Source organism: Thamnophis sirtalis, unplaced genomic scaffold, assembly GCF_051295495.1.
Source record: "Thamnophis sirtalis isolate CommonGarterSnake01/CBP01778 unplaced genomic scaffold, rThaSir2_p1.2 scaffold_4, whole genome shotgun sequence".
NCBI classification, from domain to species: Eukaryota; Metazoa; Chordata; class Lepidosauria; order Squamata; family Natricidae; genus Thamnophis; species Thamnophis sirtalis.
Genome location: NW_028261384.1, coordinates 135,794,792 through 135,816,567, shown reverse-complemented (window position 1 = coordinate 135,816,567; position 21,776 = coordinate 135,794,792). Strand labels below are relative to the sequence as shown.

The 21,776-nt window shown below is 43.7% G+C and overlaps 1 protein-coding gene across 1 annotated transcript; it reads left to right on the top strand.

Moving 5' to 3' along the window:
* Positions 1–5,365: 5,365 nt before the first annotated feature.
* On the top strand, positions 5,366–15,453 carry LOC148046803 (vomeronasal type-2 receptor 26-like). The gene is made up of 6 exons (XM_087714971.1): positions 5,366–5,607; positions 7,177–7,386; positions 8,890–9,181; positions 11,286–11,513; positions 12,673–12,799; positions 14,555–15,453. Exons 1-6 carry the CDS (start codon positions 5,366–5,368, stop codon positions 15,451–15,453), a joined length of 1,998 nt encoding a protein of 665 aa, XP_087571097.1.
* The last annotated feature ends 6,323 nt before the right edge of the window (positions 15,454–21,776 follow it).

Below are 21,776 nucleotides of genomic sequence, written 5' to 3'. Positions count from 1 at the left end.
AATACAAATTGATTATAAATTCCCCTTTGAAAAATCTTTTCTGTTTATTACCAGGTTGTTCCATTTTCTCAGTGTAGTGACCATTGCTACCCTGGATACTGGAAGAAAAGGTTGGAAGGAAAACAATTCTGTTGCTACGACTGTGTTCCTTGTCCAGAAGGGAAGATTTCAAATGAAAAGGGTAGGTTATACATTCCAGCAAGTGTTCATTAGATACCATGTTTTCCCTAAAATAAAACAGGGTCTTATTTTCTTTTGACCCCCAAAATAAGCGCTTGGCCTTATTTTCAGGGAGTCTTATTATTTTTTGTGATGGCAGGAGGTAGCGAGTATGGTCACCTCATGACTGCTTCTGTGTGGCAATATTTTTGGAGAGGGCTTATTTTTGGGGAAGGGCTTATTTTAGCGCATGCACTCAAAAGCTCAATTGAGATTATTATCCAGGGAGGTCTTATTTTCAGGAAAACAGGGTAGACTTAAGCAAATTTTAAGACAATATATTTGCACCCACAAGCAATTCCATCAATAGATACATTGACCTACAACCAGCATATGAATCCCTTAGAATCCAAATCAACCACACAGCCAACTAGAGACAGCACTGACCTTCCAGCAACTCATGCAATTTCCCCCACACTCCCACTCACCAGCAGTTCACGTCTGAAAGAGCCTGATCTGAACTAATCTCCTTATCACAAGACCCATCACAAGACTCATAGATAACTCAAAACTGATTCATCACAAGACCTGTCAGAAAATCCTCAGTTGACGCACCCATCACACCTAAGCCCTTATAAACAGAACACTGTCATCCCCTAAAATCTGCTGAAGATGTTACTTAGCCTGGTAACGAAATAATACAATACAATAGCAGAGTTGGAAGGGACCTTGGAGGTCTTACAGTGCAACCCCCTGTCTAGGCAGGAAACCCTATACCATTTGCACACCAACCCATCAGCTGGGAGAATGAACCTCCCGCTATTTTAGTGTAGCAAATAATTTTGTGACTTCTTCAAGGTGAATATTCATTTCTATAATTATGAATCACAATCTGTTCTTTGGAATATAAAGAGCGAAACTTGTAAACCACCCCACCCCAGATTTCTTCTCTGTGTTTTGGAAAAATGGGAAAAGACAAAATGATCTAAATTTTAATAAATTTGAATAAGACAGGAATGCATTTCATAGAATAATGGCTCTTCCCATTGTGCTTCTTTTATGCTGATCCCAGATGACACAATGATGGAAAAACTGCATCTCCATACAAACATGATCCAACTGGTAGCCAATAGAAAAAAAAAAAACTTGAGAGGGATATGGTTGGTACCCATAAAGAATATTATTTTCAATAATATGGAATGTATTAAAAATGACTTGACTTTTCTTTTAGATATGGATGACTGTTTTCAATGTTCAGAAGATCAATATCCAAATGAAGAAAAGAAAGGCTGTATCCCGAAACTGCTGGTCTTTCTAACTTTTGAAGAAACTTTAGGAATTGTCTTTTCCTCAGCAGTTCTTTGTTTCTTCTTCTTGACCTCTTGGGTACTTGGAACTTTTATTAAGCACAGGGATACTCCCATTGTGAGAGCCAACAACCAGTCCCTCACCTACATCCTGCTTGTCGCGCTTCAGCTCTGTTTTCTCTCCTCTTTGCTCTTCCTAAGTCAACCTGGCAAAGTGACCTGCCTTCTCAGGCAACCAACTTTTGGCATCACCTTCTCAGTGGTGATTTCTTGTGTACTGGCCAAAACCATCACTGTGGTTGTGGCTTTCATGGTCACTAAACCAGGATCTCACCTGAGGAAATGGGTGGGGAAGAGATTGGCCTTTTCTATTGTCCTCTCATGCACTCTCTTACAAGTATTTCTTTGTATTCTTTGGTTGTTGACATCTCTCCCATTCCCTGAGTTGGACATGCACTCGGAGCTCCAAGAAATGATTTTACAATGCAATTACTGTGTCTTGGGCTACATGGGTATCTTGGCCATTGCCAGCTTTATTGTGGCTTTTCCTGCCCGTAAATTACCCAACAGCTTTAACGAAGCAAAGTTCATCACCTTCAGCATGTTGGCCTTTTGCAGTGTGTGGATCTCCTTCTTTCCAGCCTATCTGAGCACAAAAGGAAAAGCCATGGTAGCTGTGGAGGTCTTCTCCATCTTGGCCTCCAGCGCTGCATTACTGAGATGCATATTCCTCCCAAAATGCTACATCATTGTTTTGCGGCCTGACCTCAACCACAGGGAGCAACTCAAAAAGAGAAATTAAAACTTTGTGTAATATTTCTGGCTTTGAGAAATTGCTGAGGAAAAAAAAGAGAGAGATTGTTTGCTATCTATAGGAGACATATTGAAGTCATTACTTCTGACAACAGATGATTAATGGAGAAATTATCCTGATCACTAAGATTTATTATAGTTGCCAATTGGGAAAGAAATGCTCATGTTGTGGCATTTGTAATCATTCTCCAAGGTTCTTTCATTAAAAAACTTCTCACATCCTCACATCTACTGGTCGCAACATTTGGTCACGTTTCCATCCCTGCAATGCATCGACCACATCCAGCCGGTCTGTGCAGCGCAGCTATGCAGCCCGCCCAGGGTGGACGTCCCACTGGATTTATTGGAATTCGCGGATGTCTTCAGTGAACAGGAGGCAGATCAACTGGCACTGCACTGGCCTTATTACATTCCCATTGACCTGGTACTTGATGCGAAGCTCTTTACGGGTTGTTTATGCTCCATGTCTGAGCCGGAGTTGGCCGCGTTGCTGGACTTCCTTGATAAAAACCTTGCTGGGGGTTTATCCGGCCTTCGTTCTCGACCTTGTCTGCCCCAGTTTTGTTCATGAAAAAGAAGACAGGGGATCTGAGACTCTGTTGTGATTCCCAGAGCCTGAATGCCATCACGGTATGGAACCAGTACCCATTGCCCTTGGTTTCGCAGTTATTGGAGCGGCTACGGGAGGCAACAGTATTCACGAAATTGGATTTGTGTGGCGCTTCCAACCTGGTGCGTGTCACGGCAGGTGACGAATGGAAGATAGCCTTTGGCACCCAGTATGGAGATTTCGAGTAGAGGGTCATGCCGTTCGGGTTGACCAATGTGCCGGCAGTCTTCCAACATTTTATGAACGATATCTTCCGGGACCTGTTAGATTAGTTTGTCGTCATTTATCTGGATGACATCTTGATCTACTCGAAGTCCCGGAAGGATGATCAACGTCATTTGCGTCTGGTCTTGCAGTGACTGCAGTTTTGGCAGACTACCTTCGAGTTCCTGGGGCACCGTATCTCCCCTGAAGGAATCGCGATGGAGCCGGGCAAGGTGGAGGCGATGCGTAGTTGGCAACCTCCTCGACATATGAAGGATGTGCAGAGACTACTCGGGTTTGCCAACTACTACCGGACCTTCATTCCCAGCTTTGCTCTCTTGACTGCACCCCTCACTAGGCTCCTGCAAAAGAAAGTGCTGTTTCGCTGGGATCCCACGGAGCAGCGAGCGTTCGTGGCCCTGAAGCAGGCGTTTACAAAGGAGCTGATCTTGAAGCACCCTGATCCCTATCGTCCATTTCTCGTGGAGGCGGACGCATCTGACATTGCAGTGGATGTGGTGTTACTGCAGGCTCACACCCCTGATGGAACCCTTTTCCCTTGCGCTTACTAATTGCGGAAACTCAATTCTTCCAAGCGCAATTACACCATATGGGAGAAGGAGTTGTTGGCTATCAAGGTGGCGTTCGAGGCCTGGAGGCATCACCTGGAGGGGGCCAGGCACCAGGTAGAGGTCCAGATAGATCATCGGAATTTGGAGTTTCTGACCATGGCACGTAAACTAAACCAACGCCAGATCCGGTGGTCTCTGTTCTTTGCCCAGTTCAATTTTAAGGTGACGTACATCCCTAGTGGGTTGAATCGAAGGGCAGATGCCCTGTCTAGAAAACCAGAATATTATGACCCTGCAGACTCGCTTTCCCCTGGACTGTTCTACCCGTCGAATCCTTCACTGCAGTTCATGAACCCGGGGATGTAAGGTCATTGATAGGGGAGGCGCAGCGGGGCGATGAGTGGTTGGAACAACGTAAGGTGGAAGTAGGGCCAGCTTCCCCATGGACCTTTAATGAGGACCTTTTGAGGTATTGGAACCGGCTCTATGTGCCCGCAGGACCCGTCCGTGGACTGGTTCTCTCCTAGTGTCATGACACTTCAACAGCAGGACATTTTGGTCTGTTCAAAACATTGCACCTGGTCTCCAGTACGTTGTGGTGGCCCTGCTTATGAGACAATATGCAAAAGTACGCGACGTCGTGCGTCCAATGTTGACAGGCCAAGTCAGCGATGGGGGCTCCTCCAGGGTTATTGCAGCGCTTGCCGACCCCAGACAGACCCTGGGGAGCTGTGTCCATGGACTTCTTGACCGAGTTGCCTCCGTCATCAGGGTTTACTATGGTCCTTGTGGTGGTGGACATGCTCACTAAGATGGTGCATTTCATCCCCTGTCAGAGATTGCTGACAGCCCGCGCCACGGCCCGCATGTTCATCCAACACGTGTTCCACTTGCATGGTCTACCTGACCGGGTCGTATTGGACCGGGGGACACAATTCACAGCCCAGTTTTGGAAAGGGCTGATGGAAGCTCTAGATGTGCAAGTATGTTTGTCCTCGGCACACCATCCTGAAACTGATGGGGGTACGGAGAAGGTGATTGGGATTCTAGAATAGTACCTGTGCTGTTTTGTGAATCAGCAGCAGAACAACTGGGTGGAGTTCCTGGCTGTGGCAGAGTTTACATTTAACAACTCCCAACATGCCTCCACACGGATGACACCCTTCATGGCTAACATTGGGTATCACCCTCGTTTTTTCCCTTTCACCCAGGCGGACTCCCCGGTCCCTGCAGCACAGGACTTCCTCTCTGAACTCCAGGTGGTCCACCAAGTGGTTGGCCACTATTTGAACCAGGCGAAAGAAGATTATAAAAGAGCGGCGGATAAGTCTCGGCATATGGTGCCGGAGTTGGCTGTAGGAGATCGCCTGTGGCTGTCCACACGACATCTTCCATCCCATCTGCCAGCTAAGAGGTTGGATCACCGGTATCTTGGACCGTTTCCCATGGAGGCCATCATCAACCTGGTGGCTTATCGCCTAATCCTCCCACGTTAGATGCGAGTGCACCCCGTGTTCCATCGCTCGCTCTTGATCCCTGAACGATCAGCTTGTCCTCTCCATCAACCCTCTTCCCATCAACCGTCGTCAAATGTGGTAGTCTGTATCCATGACTCTAGATGGCTCAAGGGACAGTTTCAATATTTAGTAGACTGGGCGGATGAGGGGTCGGGTGGGGGGACCTGGACCGATGCCACAGCCATGCATGACCCTGCCGTGGTGCGGGCCTATCATAAGGACAACCCATCCCGACCGCATCCCGAAAGTCAGACCCGGGGGAAGGGCCCTGCGGTGAGGGATAGTGTTGTGCCTCGGCATGTGCCTTTGGAGCTGCTACCAGACTCCGACAGTGAGGGGTCATATGAGTCAGCCCTGAAGGATGCAGAGAACCCTGGACAGGGTTCTGATTCTGAGCAGGCCACAGAGAGACTATTGGTCCCCAGGTGATGACTGAGCCTGGGATCAGTGGGGAGGAGACAAGAGAGACAGACACAGAAAAGCCCTGTGAGTTGTTTCAGGATGCATGCAGGAGAAGGGCTGACCAGCATAAAGAGCAACTGAGTACTTACAGGAGATGATAACGAGCAGCTGTTGCTCGTTAGGATCTCCTCCTGCTGATAAAAGAGACTGATGGTGCCACGCCCTGGTTGCCGAAGTCAACATTCCCTGTTTGCATGCAAATATCGAGAAAAGCCCACTTGGATAAGTGACTTGATTTATATAATCCTGTTTTGCAGTAGTTTATGAGTTATAGGATTTTGCCAGAGAAATTATCTGTGTTTATTTTGGCTCGCAGCCAGCAAGAGCCGGGACTGATAAAAAACATTCCTTTGAATGTTCTGTTTGGCTTTCGTTTCTGAATGGACAAGGTGGGGTCAGAACACATCACTGTCCTAAGGGCTTTGAACTTTTGTGCAAGTGTGTTCTGAATCGGAAACTGTAGCAATAGCAAAGGTACATAGACTTATATACCACTTTGCAGTGTTTTAAAGCCCTCTCTAAGCTGTTTCCCCCCAACAATCTGGGTCCTCATTTTACCGACCTCAGAAGGATGAAAGGCTGAGTCAACTTGAGCCTGGTGATATTCGAACTGCAAAACTGCAGGCAGCCGGAAGCAAGCAGTGGTGGGATTCACATAATTTAACACCTGACTCTCTGCCCTAATGATTTTTTCTAATAACCAGTTCACCAAACTGCTCAGAAAGCATAGATCTTGGAACAGAGCAACTATGAGTTCCCTGTCTCACTCGGTGTGTGTGTGTGTGTGTGTGTGTGTGTGTGTGTGTGTGTGTGTGTGTGTGTGAATTCCCCAATATTAAAAAGCACATATGAGATAAATGTAAAACATGTTTTAGTTTACATTTTTGAAGTATTAGTTTTATATTTTTCAAATATCCTTGTCCACTCTTATTTCTTCTTCTCCCTCCCCCTTTTTTTTGGGGGGGGGAAGTGTGAATGATTGTCTATTTCCCTTTCATGTTTATATAGTTTCCAAAAGATTTTCAAATCAAGACCAGTTAATCTGTACCAGACAGTTGATGTTTCATCCAACATTTTGCAAGGAAATGGATTCCTGATCCATTAATAAAAATTAAATCTTTGTCCTGATTTCTAGAATGAGAGCAATGTTGTAGCTTCCAACTTCCCAATTCCATTTCTCCACTATTTTCAAAACAGGTTAAGCATCAGTCACTTATCATGTCACCCCAAAGAAGCAAAGTTGTTGATCAGACATAGAAAGAAAAAAAATGCCAGGTTCCATGGCAATTATGTCCCTTGTGAATGACTGCAATCATTCCATTATTCTAGAAGGCCACAATATCTAAAGTTCTGCACAGAAGGGAATAGAAATTCAAAAAGAATCTATATAAATATTTCAAGAGCCACATGGAGGAAGGAAGGAAGGAAGTAGCAATGCTGACTCTGTGCGATTCATTTCCACAAAGTTCTCTTCCTTCTTTTTTATCTGCCAGAAGTTCTCCTTGAATGTCTCAGACATTTTCTCCATACAGAGAGAAGAATCATAAAATCAATCCTCCTGGTGTCCAGATGCACAAAGCAGTTACTCTGAGCTGCCCTGCGAGTGATGCTTTCCCTATTCCACATGAGTGGTATCAACCTGGTGACCTCATCATTGGTGGGATGATGTCTCATTTGATTTACCATTTCTATGAAACTCTATTCAAACAGCATCCTTTTGTCAACCTTTATGATTCACCAATGTAAATATTTTCCTTTGAATCTCCTGACTTATGCCCACAATAGCAAAGAATAGTTTATATGATTGTTTGTATAGAGTTTTTCATGTACATGTAAAAATTCTTTGTGTTTTGAAAGTGGTGACAGAAGAGTGAACGTTATTTGTGTTTGTTTCATTAACAACATTCTTGTGTCAAGCATATTTGATTGCATGGGAATTATCAAAAATAAGAAGGCTAAAAAAAATCAGCTCTGCCACATTTCACATGACAAAAATAAAGGTGCTTTTGCAAAAGGCAACTGGATATTCTTGGTTTTTACTTTGAAAAGATTTTGCTTCTCTTCCAAGGTTCAGGTTCAGTTCATGTTTAGTTCTGGAAGCTTCTTGGATGAGAAGCGAACTCTTTTCAAAGAAAAAAAATCCCCAAGAAAGTCCAGTTGTCTTTTGGAAATGCACTTTTGGGACAGCTATGACCTGGATGACTGAGAATCTCCAAAGACATAAATATTGGAACTTAGTTCAATCTATTGGCATTCTATTTTACTGAACAGGTAAGGAATGGTAGGAAGAGTAAAGGTGTTTTAGTATCTCTACCTGCTGCAGCCTATAGTGGACACACACCTTAGATAATGATTCTGGGGGAGCTAAGAATTATGAAATTCCTTCAGAAATGGAAAGATTCAGATGAGCAAGATGTATGAGTTTAGAGAGAATTTCACCCTTAATCTATAGTTCATTCTAATTCTAGTTCCTAGAAAACTGAGAGAAATTGGATTATTCTTATAAAGGAACCGGAGTGATTCCATATTTAAACTTTCCATAACCCTAGAAGCACATCTGTAACACATTAAGATAAGAGATTATGTAAAGGGTTCATTTTTGGGACAAACAAGGGTATTCAATGCCAGGTCAGCCTGACATTACTGGAAACTGTCATGGCAGTCTCAGGAAGCTGCCATGATGAGATTGATTGTCTTGTTATGGGGAAAATGACAGGGGATTTCTGGTCAGAGTAGCCAGAAAGTTTATATAACACAGTTATGTAAGGGTAGTGAACTGTTACTCCAAATGTATTTTAGCCATGCATTCGGACCTATCCAACATTTTCTTTCTATCTTTCATGGTTGAGAATCCTTTTGCAAAAGACTATATACAAATATATTTTAAATAAATATGCTTTTTATTGTTCATGGTCTCTTTGAGCTGAAATGAGAGGTTATTTTTTCTCACAAAAACTAAATCAACTGAGAAAACAACAAGCCATGGCATTCTAGTTTAAACTCAACACTGAAGTTACAATTTCAGAAATTAACATAGTATATGTCTTATGCTGATTAATTTTCTGGAAAAAATATTAAAGGAAATAAATTGTGTACAAAGTATATTTGGACTGATTAGAAAAGTAATTAATACTTCACTCAGAAACAGGTTTTGCAGTTGTCAGATATACAATGACCATCCTAATATAATTTGCAAAATTATGAATTATGATTATTTTGAAAAGATGTGCTCAATCTATTTTCAGTGTAGCAACCAAATTCTACCAGCACATCCTTGCCTTGGCCTTTGCTGTGAAGGAGATCAATGAGGACCCCCAGATCTTACCCAATGTCACTCTCGGGTTTCACATATGTGATAGTTACTACAACCCAAGGATGACCTATCGTAGCACTATGGACCTGCTTTTAAAATCCCAGGAATTTGTCCCTAATTACAAATGTGATAGCCAGAAGAATCTCATGGCCATCGTTGGAGGGTTAGGTTCTGATACATCATCTAATATAGCTGAAGTTATAAGTTTATTCAAGATTCCCCAGGTAAGTATGGAGGAGATGAGCAGAAAAATTATGCACTTTGTTGTTATGACATACTTACTGAGAATCAGATATTAGATTTGCAGTAAGACATTCTGCAGACCTTAAGGTATAATACGAAGGACTATTTTATGAAGCTACAAAGCCAATCATACAAGTGGGTATCTAGAGTCATTCCATACCAGAGGGTAGATTTGAATGTAGGACACCCTGACCCTGTTCAAACAAATGAACTATTGTAATGTGCTTGAAATAATTCATAGGAATTCCATTCAATATTAATTTTCCTAAAGAAATAGAGGAAAAATTCCTTCTTTGGGTATTTTTTACAAGAAAACTAGATCCAGAAAGATTGGATTTGAGCTAACAACTCAACAGAATATTACTTTGCTTTTTTTCAGCTGACATACGGCTCATTAGCCCAAGAAGAGTTTCAGACCACCAAGCGACCTTCACTTTATTCCATGGTCCCAAAAGAGGACCATCAATATGTTGGAATTATCCAACTGCTTCTTCATTTCAGGTGGACATGGATTGGGATTTTTACTACGGATAACAACAATGGAGAACGTTTCTTACAGAAAATGCAGTCCTTTCTTTCCCAGAACGGTATTTGCTCATCGTTTATAGAAAGGCTTTCAGAACTAATCCATCTAGAAAACTTTGAAGAATCTTTTCACTCAATTGAAATTATTTTCATTAGTTTGAGGAATAGCAACAGCACCACATTTCTTGTCTATGGCGAATCAGGGACAATTGTGTGGCTGAGAGCTCTCATGTTTCTAGCAGATCCCGAAAACAAGCAAATGGCATTATATAGAAAGGTGTGGATCATGACTGCACAGATTGATTTCGTGGTCTCTGGCTTTCAAATCAGTTGGGATCTCCAGATGTTCCATGGGGCTATTTCCTTCAGTGTTCATTCAAGAGCAGTTGTAGGTTTCAAAGAGTTTCTTCAGACCATCAAACCTCATTCAGGCTGCAGAGATGGGTTTCTGCAGGAGGTTTGGGAACAAGCCTTTGATTGTTCATTCTCAAAATCAGAATTACAAGAAATGCCCAATAGGCAGTGCCCAGGAGAGAAGAAACTGGGGGATCTTCCTGCGCCTGTGTTTGAAATGGAAATGACTGGCCAAAGCTACAGCATCTACAATGCTGTTTATGCTGTGGCTCATGCTTTGCAGTCGCTACACAAGCTGAGGTTCAATAAGAAAAAAACAATGATGGTTAAAAAAACTGATCTTCCACCTCTGCAGCCTTGGCAGGTATTCTTTCTGCACTGGACACTTCTTTGATCTCAATGATAAGTGAGATTCATGTTTTTTAGGGAAGCCTGGGTCAGAACAGTTTCTGTTCTCAGTGTTGTCATGGGGACAGAATGGCAGGGGGAGTGCATTAGATGCATATTGTCAGCTGCAGTCGGATCTCAGATTACTGCAGAGGGTGTGGGAGGGATGCATCTTATAGGGTACTGTGATTAATGACCCAGACTGAGGGGAGGGAAGGAACAGGGGTCAAGTTTAGAGATAAATCAAACAAAACACAGGCTTTACTGGGAACAGAACCTGCCTAATGGCGCTCGTAATAAATGACTGGTTTTGTATTGAAAACTTGACTCGATATTTATGAATCAATTAGGGAATTTTTAGGAAATCTGACAAACAGTTTGTAAGAAAAAAATGGAATACAATGAACAAATATGGCCCATGATGAAGCATTAATCAAATTGACAAAATTATCTTAATTAGGTAACAGTCAGGTTTCCTTTTAACTCAATAAGCAATTCGATCTAGAATTATCTTTTGAACCTATGGCGGAAAGTCTTAATATTTTCTGCTTATCAAATCCAGTTAGTTATGAACATCAAGAAACTACTCTATTGTTAAGTAACACAGTTAAGGGACCCTGGCTTCCCCATTGACTTTGCTTGTCAGGAGGTGGCAAAGATCATCAATGTGAAAACAGGTTATAAAGTGAAAAATGGTCATAAATCACTTTTTTCAGTGCCATCGTAACTTCAAACAGTCACTAAACAAGCTGTTGTAAAAAGAGGGTTTCCTGTATTATCCTTCCTATCCCCCTTTTTTTGTCATTCTCTTTCGCATAGCTCCATCCGTTTCTACATGGCATTTCTTTTAACAATTCAGCGGGAGAAAAGGTTTCCCTGAATGAAAAGGGGGAACTAATGGGTGGATTTGATATCATCAACCTCATCACATTTCCCAATCGGTCTTTTCAAAGAGTGAGAGTCGGAGTCATGGATCCGAGCTCTCCAACAGGCAAAGAATTATTCTTTGATGAAGATCTGATTGTCTGGCACCCAGCTTTTAATCAGGTATGAACCCATTTGGTGGACTATAAATTGACATATTGTGATCCCAAATAGAGATCTCAGTCTCTGAAACCGTACTTAGACTTTTTAGAAATCTAATTTCAATGTTCGTGTTGTGACCAGCAGAGCTGGCAGCAGAATCAGAAAGTGAAGTGGTTGGGGAGGAACATGGGCCAGTCCTGAGGAAAGCTCAGATGAGGGCTCTGTGTTGGAGGCAGAGTGGGAACTAGGCAGCAGTGGGGCAGAAGAATAGCTGGAGCCTGTTCCCAATGTGTGCATGCACAGACCTGCCAGAAGACAAGAACAACTAAGAAATCAGAGTTGACTTGGGAGTAACGCCATACCTTGGAGGTGATTGGCCTCTCCCATAGGAAACAAAAGAGGAGTGAACAGGGAGGAGGCTTTTGCAGGAAACAATTTGTTCCTTCAGTCGTTTCAAGAGTGGTAAGTTCTGTTTGTGACTATAAGAGGCTCTGTGCCATGTTTTGCCTTGCCCTTATTTTGGAAACTAGTTATCTGGCAGTTCTCCAAGTGAGATAACGTTCGTGTTGATAAATATAACTCTGAAAGACTGTTTGCCAAGCCTTGCTTACTGTGAATGAAAGGAATTCACAGTCGTGTAAATAAAAAAGGTTTTGCTGGGACCAAGACTTTCCTTCATGTTTTTTTAAGGAAGTTTGGGTCAGAACAATTTGTAAGCAAAAATGGAATACAATGGCCCATGATCAAGCATTAATCAAATAGACAAAATGATCTTGCAATGTAAAAGTCAGGTTTGGTTTTTGGTTGCAATTATCTTTCAAATGATGGGCATTGCCTTATTTCTATAGCATTGTCATCTCGCATATTAATCAACTCACCTTGCCTTTTTCCAACAGGCCCTTTAGCTCATCATTGTAATTTCAACAACTTTTAATGTATAGTATAAATCCAGCTAGATAATATTCAGTAGCCCTCTGAGAAGTAAAGAATTCTTTACTCCAGTTAAAGAGCTTGATTAATAACTCATGAATAAAGATATCCCAGAATCATGTTGAAGAATCTACTCTGAGTTGGTCACTGGTCAATCTTTGGTCCCAGTTACTGAATCAGGTTGCATCCTGCAAGATTTATTTTTTTAAAAAAAAAATCCTTTGCAAAAAGATTTTATGTTTATCACCAGGTTCTTCCAATTTCTCTTTGCAATGACCATTGCTCCACTGGATACTGGAAGAAGGAAACTGAAGGAAAACAATTCTGTTGCTATGACTGTGTTCCATGTCCAGAAGGGAAGATTTCAAATCAAAAGGGTAGGTTAGACATTCCAGCAAGTTTTCATACGTTGATTTATCAAAGATTGATTTAAGCAAACGAAGAGGAGGTGTGGTACAATGGTTAATAATGCTGGAGAAGGTCATTAAGCTCCAACGGTTTGACTCCTAGTACTGAGTGGTGTGGTAAGAACTTGTCACTCGTCTCAGCTTCTGCTGATCCAGTAGTTCACAAAGTATGTTATATGCAAGTAGATAAATGGGTACCACTTTGGTGGGAAAATGAGTAGGCATTTAATGTGGATGGTTAGAATCCTGCTGGCCCTGCACTTCCCATTTATGATGCTCATTTGTGAGGCAGCTCTGGTGGAGGGATAGGACTAGATATGATGCTGCAGGAAAGGCACTCAACTTTCTTTCTGGTGCATAGCTACCTTACCCCCTTTGAAGACATTTTGCTTCTCATCCAAGAAGCTTCTTCAACTCTGACTGGATGGTAGGGAATGAAAGGATTTATATTTCTTGCAGATAGCTGGTCATTTGCATTCTTTTTGAGAGTTGTTGTGGCCACTTGGAAATTTGTCTGTGTCCTCAGGGTCACCTGAGTAATAGAAATGGTATTGAGCCTTCTTGGAGCTGCTGAAAGGACTGTGTTGTGAAACTATTCTTTCTGCAACTGTGTTCCTTTCTGCCCTGTGTCCCTTCACTGTTGAAGACAAGTACAGACTGCTGGGGATGAGTTCAGTTTTTCAAACTGAAGGTTCCTGTAGTCTGCAATTTTTTTTTTTGTGCTGGAAATCCATTCATACTCCCAAGCATTTGAAGGGTGCTCATCCCAAACTGCATAGCTACATGTCAATAGATGTTCTCAGTCATCCAGGTCATGGTTGTCCCAAAGGTGATTTTTAATGATCAGCTGTCTGCAAAGAATAGAACTCCTTCCATTTCCCGCTATCCAGTTAGAGCTGGGTGATTGAGACTCTTCATAGACAAACAGAGCTAGAATTTTTAGGCAGCCAAAGTAGTTGTCTGTATTAACATTATAGTCTCCTGGCTAATGTAACATTACCCTATACCCTGTTTTCCCAAAAATAAAACCTCCCCGGATAATAAGTCCAATCGGGCTTTTGAGTACATGCACTAATATAAGCTGTCTTCCAAAAATAAGCCCTCCCTGAAAATATTGCAACACAGCATTAGCCATGAGATGACAACACTCACTGCCTCTTGCACCTCACAAATAATAAGACCTCCCTGAATATAAGGCCAAACTCTTATTTCGAGGGTCAAAAGAAAATAAGACCTTGCCTTGTTTTCGGGGAAAGCATGGTGCTAAATAAATAAGTAAATTTACGCAAACTGTAATACCCTACCTCAGAGTCAAAATAAATAATACTTTTAGTTATCCGTGAATATTCATTTTTATAGCTGTGACTCACAATGTGTTGTTTAGGTCAATACTCTCTGTTACTAGAGACGTGCATATACCCTCATGGTTTTCTTGTCCATGTTTTGGAAAAAAAATGGGGAAAGTCCAAATGGCCTCCATAGCAATACAATTTAATATGATACAAAGGGTTGCATTTCAAAGAATATTCGTCCTTCCATTTCTGCTTTGTGTTCTGCCAATCCTAAATTTTCCATTTGGGGAAAAACTGAATTTTCATAGAAACATGATCCATTTGGAAACCTGTGGAAAAAACTTAAAGGAATAACAACTGGCACGCATTGAGAAAGTAATATGAATACTATGGAATGTTTAGATGAAAAAAAAATCCTTGATTTTCCTTCCAGATATGGAAGATTGCTTTGAATGTTCAGAAGATCATTATCCAAATAAAGAAAAGAAGGAATGTATCCTGAAACTGCTGGTTTTTCTAACTTTTGAAGAAACCTTAGGAATTGGTTTGGCCTCAGCTGCTCTTTGTTTCTTCCTCTTGACATCTTGGATACTTGGAACTTTCATTAAGCACCAAGATACTCCCATTGTCAAAGCCAACAACCGGTCCCTCACCTACACCCTCCTTGTCTCTCTTCTGCTCTGTTTTCTCTCCTCTTTGCTCTTCCTCAGCCAGCCTGGCAAAGTGACCTGCCTTCTCCGGCAACCAACTTTTGGCATCACTTTCTCAGTGGCCATTTCTAGTGTACTGGCCAAAACCATCACTGTGATTGTTGCTTTCATGGCCACTAAACCAGGATCTCAGATGAGGAAATGGGTGGGGAAAAGATTGGCTTTTTCTATTGTCCTTTCCTGCTCTTTTATGCAAATATGTCTTTGTATTGTTTGGTTGTCGATATCTCCCCCATTCCCTGAGTTGGACATGCAGTCACAGCCCCAAGAAATGATTTTACAATGCAATGAGGGGTCAGCTTTCTTCTTCTACTGTGTCTTGGGCTACATGGGTATCTTGGCCTTTGCCAGCTTTATTGTGGCTTTCCTTGCCCGTAAATTACCTGACACCTTTAACGAAGCCAAGTTCATCACCTTCAGCGTGTTGGTCTTTTGCAGTGTGTGGATCTCCTTTTTTCCAGCCTATCTGAGCACAAAAGGACAAGCTATGGTAGCTGTGGAGGTCTTCTCCATCTTGGCCTCCAGCGCTGCATTACTGGGATGCATATTCCTGCCCAAATGCTACATCATTGTTTTCCGACCTGACCTCAACCACAGGGAGCAACTCACAAAGAGAAATTAATTTCTGGCTCAGAATAATTGCTGAAAAAAAAACTAGAATGACTATACCTTTACGAAACATATAAGTGATAGGGGCAGAGGGGCATTTCTATCAAATAAAGATTTGTGCAGGATGTTTATGATTATTTAGATTTATTATTTTTGCCCATTTCAAAATCTGTGCTCATGCTTCTTCATTTTCCCCATTTCCCAAGATTCTTTAACCTAATGATTTCTCCTTTTCATCACGTGCATTGAACTTGATTTTGGTCATCTAAGTTTCTTATTCCCTGTTAGGATTTTTCACATATTGATGAACATCAAATGATGTCCGATGTTTGCAGAGACATTACATGAATTCCTAAAGCATTACATAAATACAGTAAGAAGTATATTTCCATTTTAGAAACATAAATTTATCACTATATCATTAACTTTGTATTTGGCAGTGTTCTTTCAAACGTACAATTTATTGAGTTTGTAATTCTTGTGTCATCGTTCCAAGTATCATGCAGAATTAAATCAGAGTCCAAGACAAAACGATCCTTAAACTCCTATTTAATAAGTCAGACATCTTAGCACCTCTGTGGAATCCCATGTCAGCCTCTGCTTTGCTGTTGCTTCAGCTGCCATGAAACGGGGAGGGGGGGAATGGTATTTGGGAGGGGTTACTCATTGTGCTGGAGGAAGGTTCTGGAGTTCACTGGTTGATCGTACTACGCATGCGTGGGAGTTTCCTGCCAGGACTAACGGCACCGACATTCCATCTTCATGATGCCTTTTGAAGTTATCTCACACCTGACACTTGGGAGAATTATGATTGGACTGTAACTGTGATGCCAAGGGGTGGGGAATGGGGTATTCTATATATCAATCGCTTTCGTGCCTAAATATTCAGATTTCGCTTCGCTATGCCTTTAATCATTTTTAATTAGTAAAAGTACACTAGATTTCCACACATGGAGTCTCGTGGTCTTTCTTTCCTAATTATTTAATGGAGAGGTGCTGACAGTAAGCGAAATCTGACTAACACCCCACCAGGAGATTACAACCTTCCATGGGGGGTGTACCTGCAAAGAGAAACGGAGACAATGTCTTTGAACGCAAGCGAGGAAGACATTGAAAAGGAAATCACTGATCCCTCCTTACCTGAGAAAATGGCTCAGTTGGAAATAGCGGGCCCTGCGATCCCCCCCCCCCCCGTTGGTCCTTGTCTGTGGGACAAAAAGAGGACAGTGCAAGCTGGGATGCTGGAGTTACCAGAAGAAAACATCAGGAGAGGCCGCTTGAATTGGGGGCCGAACGAAGGCCCCGAGAAAGAGTTCAGCCGGAGGACTTGGAACAAAGGTACTCTATGCAAATATTCGGGGAGGGTGAAGAGGCCGTGGGGGAATGGGAGCAAGCTAACCCAGAGACAGCTTCACCCCCCCCCCAGCTAGGGGGGCTGCCAGAGCAGGGGGCCCCCCGAGAAGACGCAGGATGGCTAAAGTCCCTCCCTTAACTGTAAAATTTGACGGAAATCCGAAAAAACTGGGCCTATTCATTATGCAAGTTTATAACTTTATGGAAATTTATGGGCCTGATTTAGAATCGGATGACATGAAAGTACGGATGGTGTTACTTGCTTTGGAGGAAGAGGCTGCCGACTGGATGATGGTTCTGCACCAAAGCAATTCCCCCCTCCTGAGGAATTTTGACGCTTTTATGACCGCGTTCAAGAGACGCTTTGATGACCCCCTAACTGAGAAACGGGGGAAACTGAAATTTATGACCCTCACACAGGGAGATAGGCTGGTGACTCAGTACATTCAGGAGTTTCAACACCTCAGTAATTATATGAGAGGATGGTCTGAAGAAGCGCTTTTGGATAAGTTTGCATTGGGCTTAAATGAGGACATTTATCAACAATGTGTTAATCGCCCCGTTCCTAAGCGTGTTACTGCTTGGTATGAAAATGCAGCAGATATTGAGCTTGATTTAATTAGACTCCAACGTGCAAAAGAGGAGAGAGAGAAAGAGAGAGAAAGAGCAGTAAGATCTTCCCCCCCAACTCAAAAGCCCCCTTTCCGAGTCAGGAGCGAGGGGAAAGGAGGCCCCACAGGCAAAGTCAAGCCGTTCACATGCTTTCGTTGTGGGAGGGGAGGCCACCGCGCTCTGGAATGCCGCGCTAAGCTTCCCGCGACCACCCCACCCCCTGCCAAGAGGGAAGGGAGATCAAACAAGGCCCCGGACAGAAAGAAAAAGGAAGCTGCTTTCGCTGCGGATGCCACCCCCCTGCGTTTCCGACAGGACATGGAGGGAGAAGCTGAAGCCACTACTAGCTCCTCTGATGACTCCGATGACGACGCCTCGCCTCATTGGGTGAGTTCAAACAAAGGCCCCATGCTGATCCCAATAAAGTTAAGGGTTCAACCCGATGGGGTGCCCGAACAGCTTCCCGCCCTCCTTGACTCAGGCTGTTCCCGCTGTATGATCAATCCTGCTATGGTAGAGAAACTAGGCCTCAAGTTAAAAACTTTGAAAAACCCTATTGTCTTTTGCCAGATAGATGGGTCCATAGCAGGGGGTGGCCCGGCCCATTTCTATACTGAACCTCTAGAGATGAAAATTGGCTCCCATACCGAACTAATCTCTTTTATTGTGGCTCCTGGAATGGACAGGCCCCTCATTTTAGGCCTCCCTTGGCTTCGAAAATGGAACCCTCGCATAAATTGGAGGGAGGGATGGTTGCGCATTCGCACAAGCACGCCTCCTGAGGGGAAGGGCGTTTCCCCATAGCCTCTTAGCTGCAGTCCTGCTTTGGCCGCCAGAGGGCAGGAGAGGATTGAAGGAGAGGAAAAGATTCCGAAAGTGTATTGGGACCTGAGAGGAGTTTTTAGTGAGGAATCCTCCGATAAACTTCTGCCCCACAGGCCTACTGATTGCTCCATCAACATTTTGCCCATTGTCAAGCTTCCAAAGCCCCAAATATATTCCATGTCTCCTAGGGAGATGGAGGAAATGAGGAAGTTCATTGACAAAAATTTAGAAAGGGGTTTCATCGAGCCAGCACGACCCAAAGTGGCTGCCCCTGTATTGTTCAGAGAGAAGAAAGATGGCTCCCTGAGGCTGTGTGTTAATTTCAAGAATCTGAATGGGATCTCGGCCCAAAACCTCTACCCATTGCCATTAATGAAGGACATGTTAGCCCAATTGGGGAAGGGCCGCATTTTCACTAAACTGGACCTCAGAGAAGTGTACTATAGAGTCCGCATAAAGGAGGGGGATGAGTGGAAGACTGCTTTCAACTGCCCCCTTGGCTGCTTCCAGTTCCGAGTGATGCCCTTTGGCCTGCAGGGGGCGCCTGCAGTTTTCATGCAATTAATTAATGAAATCTTGCATGACCACCTTTACAAAGGCGTTATCGTATATTTGGACGATATCCTTATCTATACTCAGACTTATGACGAACACATCACTTTGGTCCGCACGGTCTTGAAAAAACTCAGGGCCGCTGAACTGTATGCCAAGCTGTCCAAGTGTGAGTTTCACCAGGTGAAGTTTAACTACCTAGGGTATCGTATCTCCCCCGCTGGCATTGAGATGGACCCTGGAAAAGTGAAGGCAGTCACTGAGTGGGAGGCACCCCGGACACGCAGGCAACTGCAAACATTTTTGGGTTTTGCTAATTTCTACCGTCAGTTCATTCCTTCTTTTGCAAAGATTGCGCTTCCTATCACTAATTTGTTGAAGTCCAAAGGTGGGCCCAAACCTAAGCCTAGCAAACCACTAGCTTGGACCATGGAGTGTCAAGCTGCTTTCGAGAAATTGAAGCACCTTTTTGCTGCGGAACCAGTTCTGAAGCATCCCGACATGGACAAGACTTTCGTCGTCCAAGCCGATGCCAGTGACATCGCTGTTGGGGCCGTCTTGCTTCAGACCAACGACCAAGGTAATTTGCAACCTTGTGCTTACACCTCCCGCAAGCTCACAGACACTGAAAGACGTTGGGCCGTTTGGGAAAAGGAAGCGTTTGCGGTGCGCTGGGCCCTGGCCACGTGGTGCCACTTCCTAGAGGGCGCTAAACACCCTTTTGAGGTGTGGACTGACCACAAAAATTTGGAGGCTTTGAGGACCCCGCGTCGCCTATCCCCTAAGCAAATGCTCTGGGCCCAACATTTCAACCGTTTCAACTTCACACTCAAGTACATCCCTGGGGGAAGAATTTCATGGCCGATGCTTTGTCCAGACTCCCTCAATACAACTGTTCTAAACTGAGTATTGTTCAGCCTGTTGTTCCCACATCCAGCCTTGCGGCTCCAGTGGTCACTCGCCAGCAGGCACGCTCAAAAGTGGAGGTGCCTCAAGATTTTCTTTCTGATCTCATATGAGCCCTTCCCCAGGATGATTGGTTCCAGCAGCATCAGGATGAGTGCACAATGAGGGACGATTTACCGTGGATCGGGGCCAAGCTTTATGTCCCAGCGTCTCTTCGTCTCATCGTCCTCCAACGAGCTCACGATTCTAAGTTGGCAGGTCACTTTGGCTTCGTTAAGACATTGTACCTGGTGAAGAGACAGTTTTGGTGGCCCTCTTTGAAGAAGGACATTGAACTTTATGTTGCAAGTTGTCCGGTCTGTGCAGCCACTAAACGGCCACCTGGGAAGCCACAAGGCCTGCTTCAATCCATGGCCCACCCTGTCTCCCCTTGGAAGGAAATTTCGATGGACTTCATTGTTGACCTTCCTGAGAGCCAGGGGCACACCGTCATTTGGGTGGTTACGGACTTATTTTCAAAACAAGTTCATTTTGTTCCGTGCCACAAGATTCCTTCTGCTAAGGCACTGGCTAAACTTTTCATTTCCCACATTTACCATTTACATGGGGTGCCTGATCGCATCATTTCCGATAGGGGTGTCCAGTTTGCTTCTGCTTTCTGGAAGGAATTTCTTAAGCGCATTGGCTCTGCCCAGGGCCTCAGCTCCGCCCACCACCCTCAGACTAATGGGGCTTGTGAGAGGACTAATTCTGTGTTGGAGCAGTATTTACGTTGTTTCATCAATTACCAGCAGGATGATTGGGTGGACTTGCTACCGCACGGTGAGGTGGCCTACAATAACTCCGTCCATAGCAGCACTGGTTTCATTCCTTTTTGTGTTGTTTTTGGTCAGGATTTTGTTCCTATTCCTGAACTGCCTCGTGAACAACCTCTGGTTTCTTCTGTCGCTGAGTGGAGCGAACGTCTAAGCCATGTTTGGCCTTTGACTCTTGCTACTCTGGATGCTGCGCATCGCGCTCATAAGAAGCAAGCTGATAAGAGACGTGCGCAACCTTATCAGTACAGGGAGGGTGACCTAGTTTATTTGTCCACAAAGTTCCTTCAAACTACACAGAAGTCGAAGAAATTGGGGCCTAAGTACGTGGGTCCATTTCCCATCCTCAAGGTCATCAATCCTGTTTCGGTTCATTTGCAACTGCCCAAGCATCTCAACCGTGTTCATCCCGTCTTCCACATTAACCTCATTAAACGTGTTCGTGTTTCTACTTTACGTCCGACTGTCGACCCCCCGCCCGCACCCCTGTTGGTTGACGGTGAACGTCATTTTGAAGTTCGTGAGATACTGGACTCTCGACGGCGACGTAACCAAATCCAGTACTTAGTGGCTTGGAAGCACTTTCCTCCATCTCATACTGAATGGGTTGACAAGTCCCATGTTCGTGCCCCCCGGATGCTTTGACAGTTTTATTCTGCTTATCCTGACAAGCCTTGATTCCCCCCCCCTCTTTTCTCTTCTGTGTTTTGTTGTTCGTCTATTTGTTTGTGTTTTCTCGTTTTCCAGGCCTGATTGCCTTTTTCTGAGGGACGGCCGGATGTCAGCTTCTGCTTTGCTGTTGCTTCAGCTGCCATGAAACAGGGAGGGGGGGAATGGTATTTGGGAGGGGTTACTCATTGTGCTGGAGGAAGGTTCTGGAGTTCACCGGTTGATCGGACTACGCATGCATGGGAGTTTCCTGCCAGGACTAACGGCACCGACATTCCATCTTCATGATGCCTTTTGAAGTTATCTCGCACATGACACTTGGGAGAATTATGATTGGACTGTAACTGTGATGCCAAGGGGTGGGGAATGGGGTATTCTATATATCAATCACTTTTGCGCCTAAATATTCAGATTTCGCTACGCTATGCCTTTAATCATTTTTAATTAGTAAAAGTACACTTGATTTCCACACATGCAGTCTTGTGGTCTTTCTTTCCTAATTATTTAATGGAGAGGTGCTGACATCCCAATTCTTGAAGTTACATCGGATTTCCACCCAGTTGAAAGTTCATGATCTTGTCCCCATACCCAAAAATCCATCACA

Bases quoted from the DNA above. Each gene is read 5' to 3' on its own strand.
- LOC148046803 (XM_087714971.1), top strand. From the start codon at position 5,366: ATGCATGACCCTGCCGTGGTGCGGGCCTATCATAAGGACAACCCATCC. The intron at 5,608-7,176 runs GTGATGACTGAG...TTCTCCATACAG, and splicing joins GAGAGACTATTGGTCCCCAG to AGAGAAGAATCATAAAATCA. The intron at 11,514-12,672 runs GTATGAACCCAT...GTTTATCACCAG, and splicing joins GGCACCCAGCTTTTAATCAG to GTTCTTCCAATTTCTCTTTG.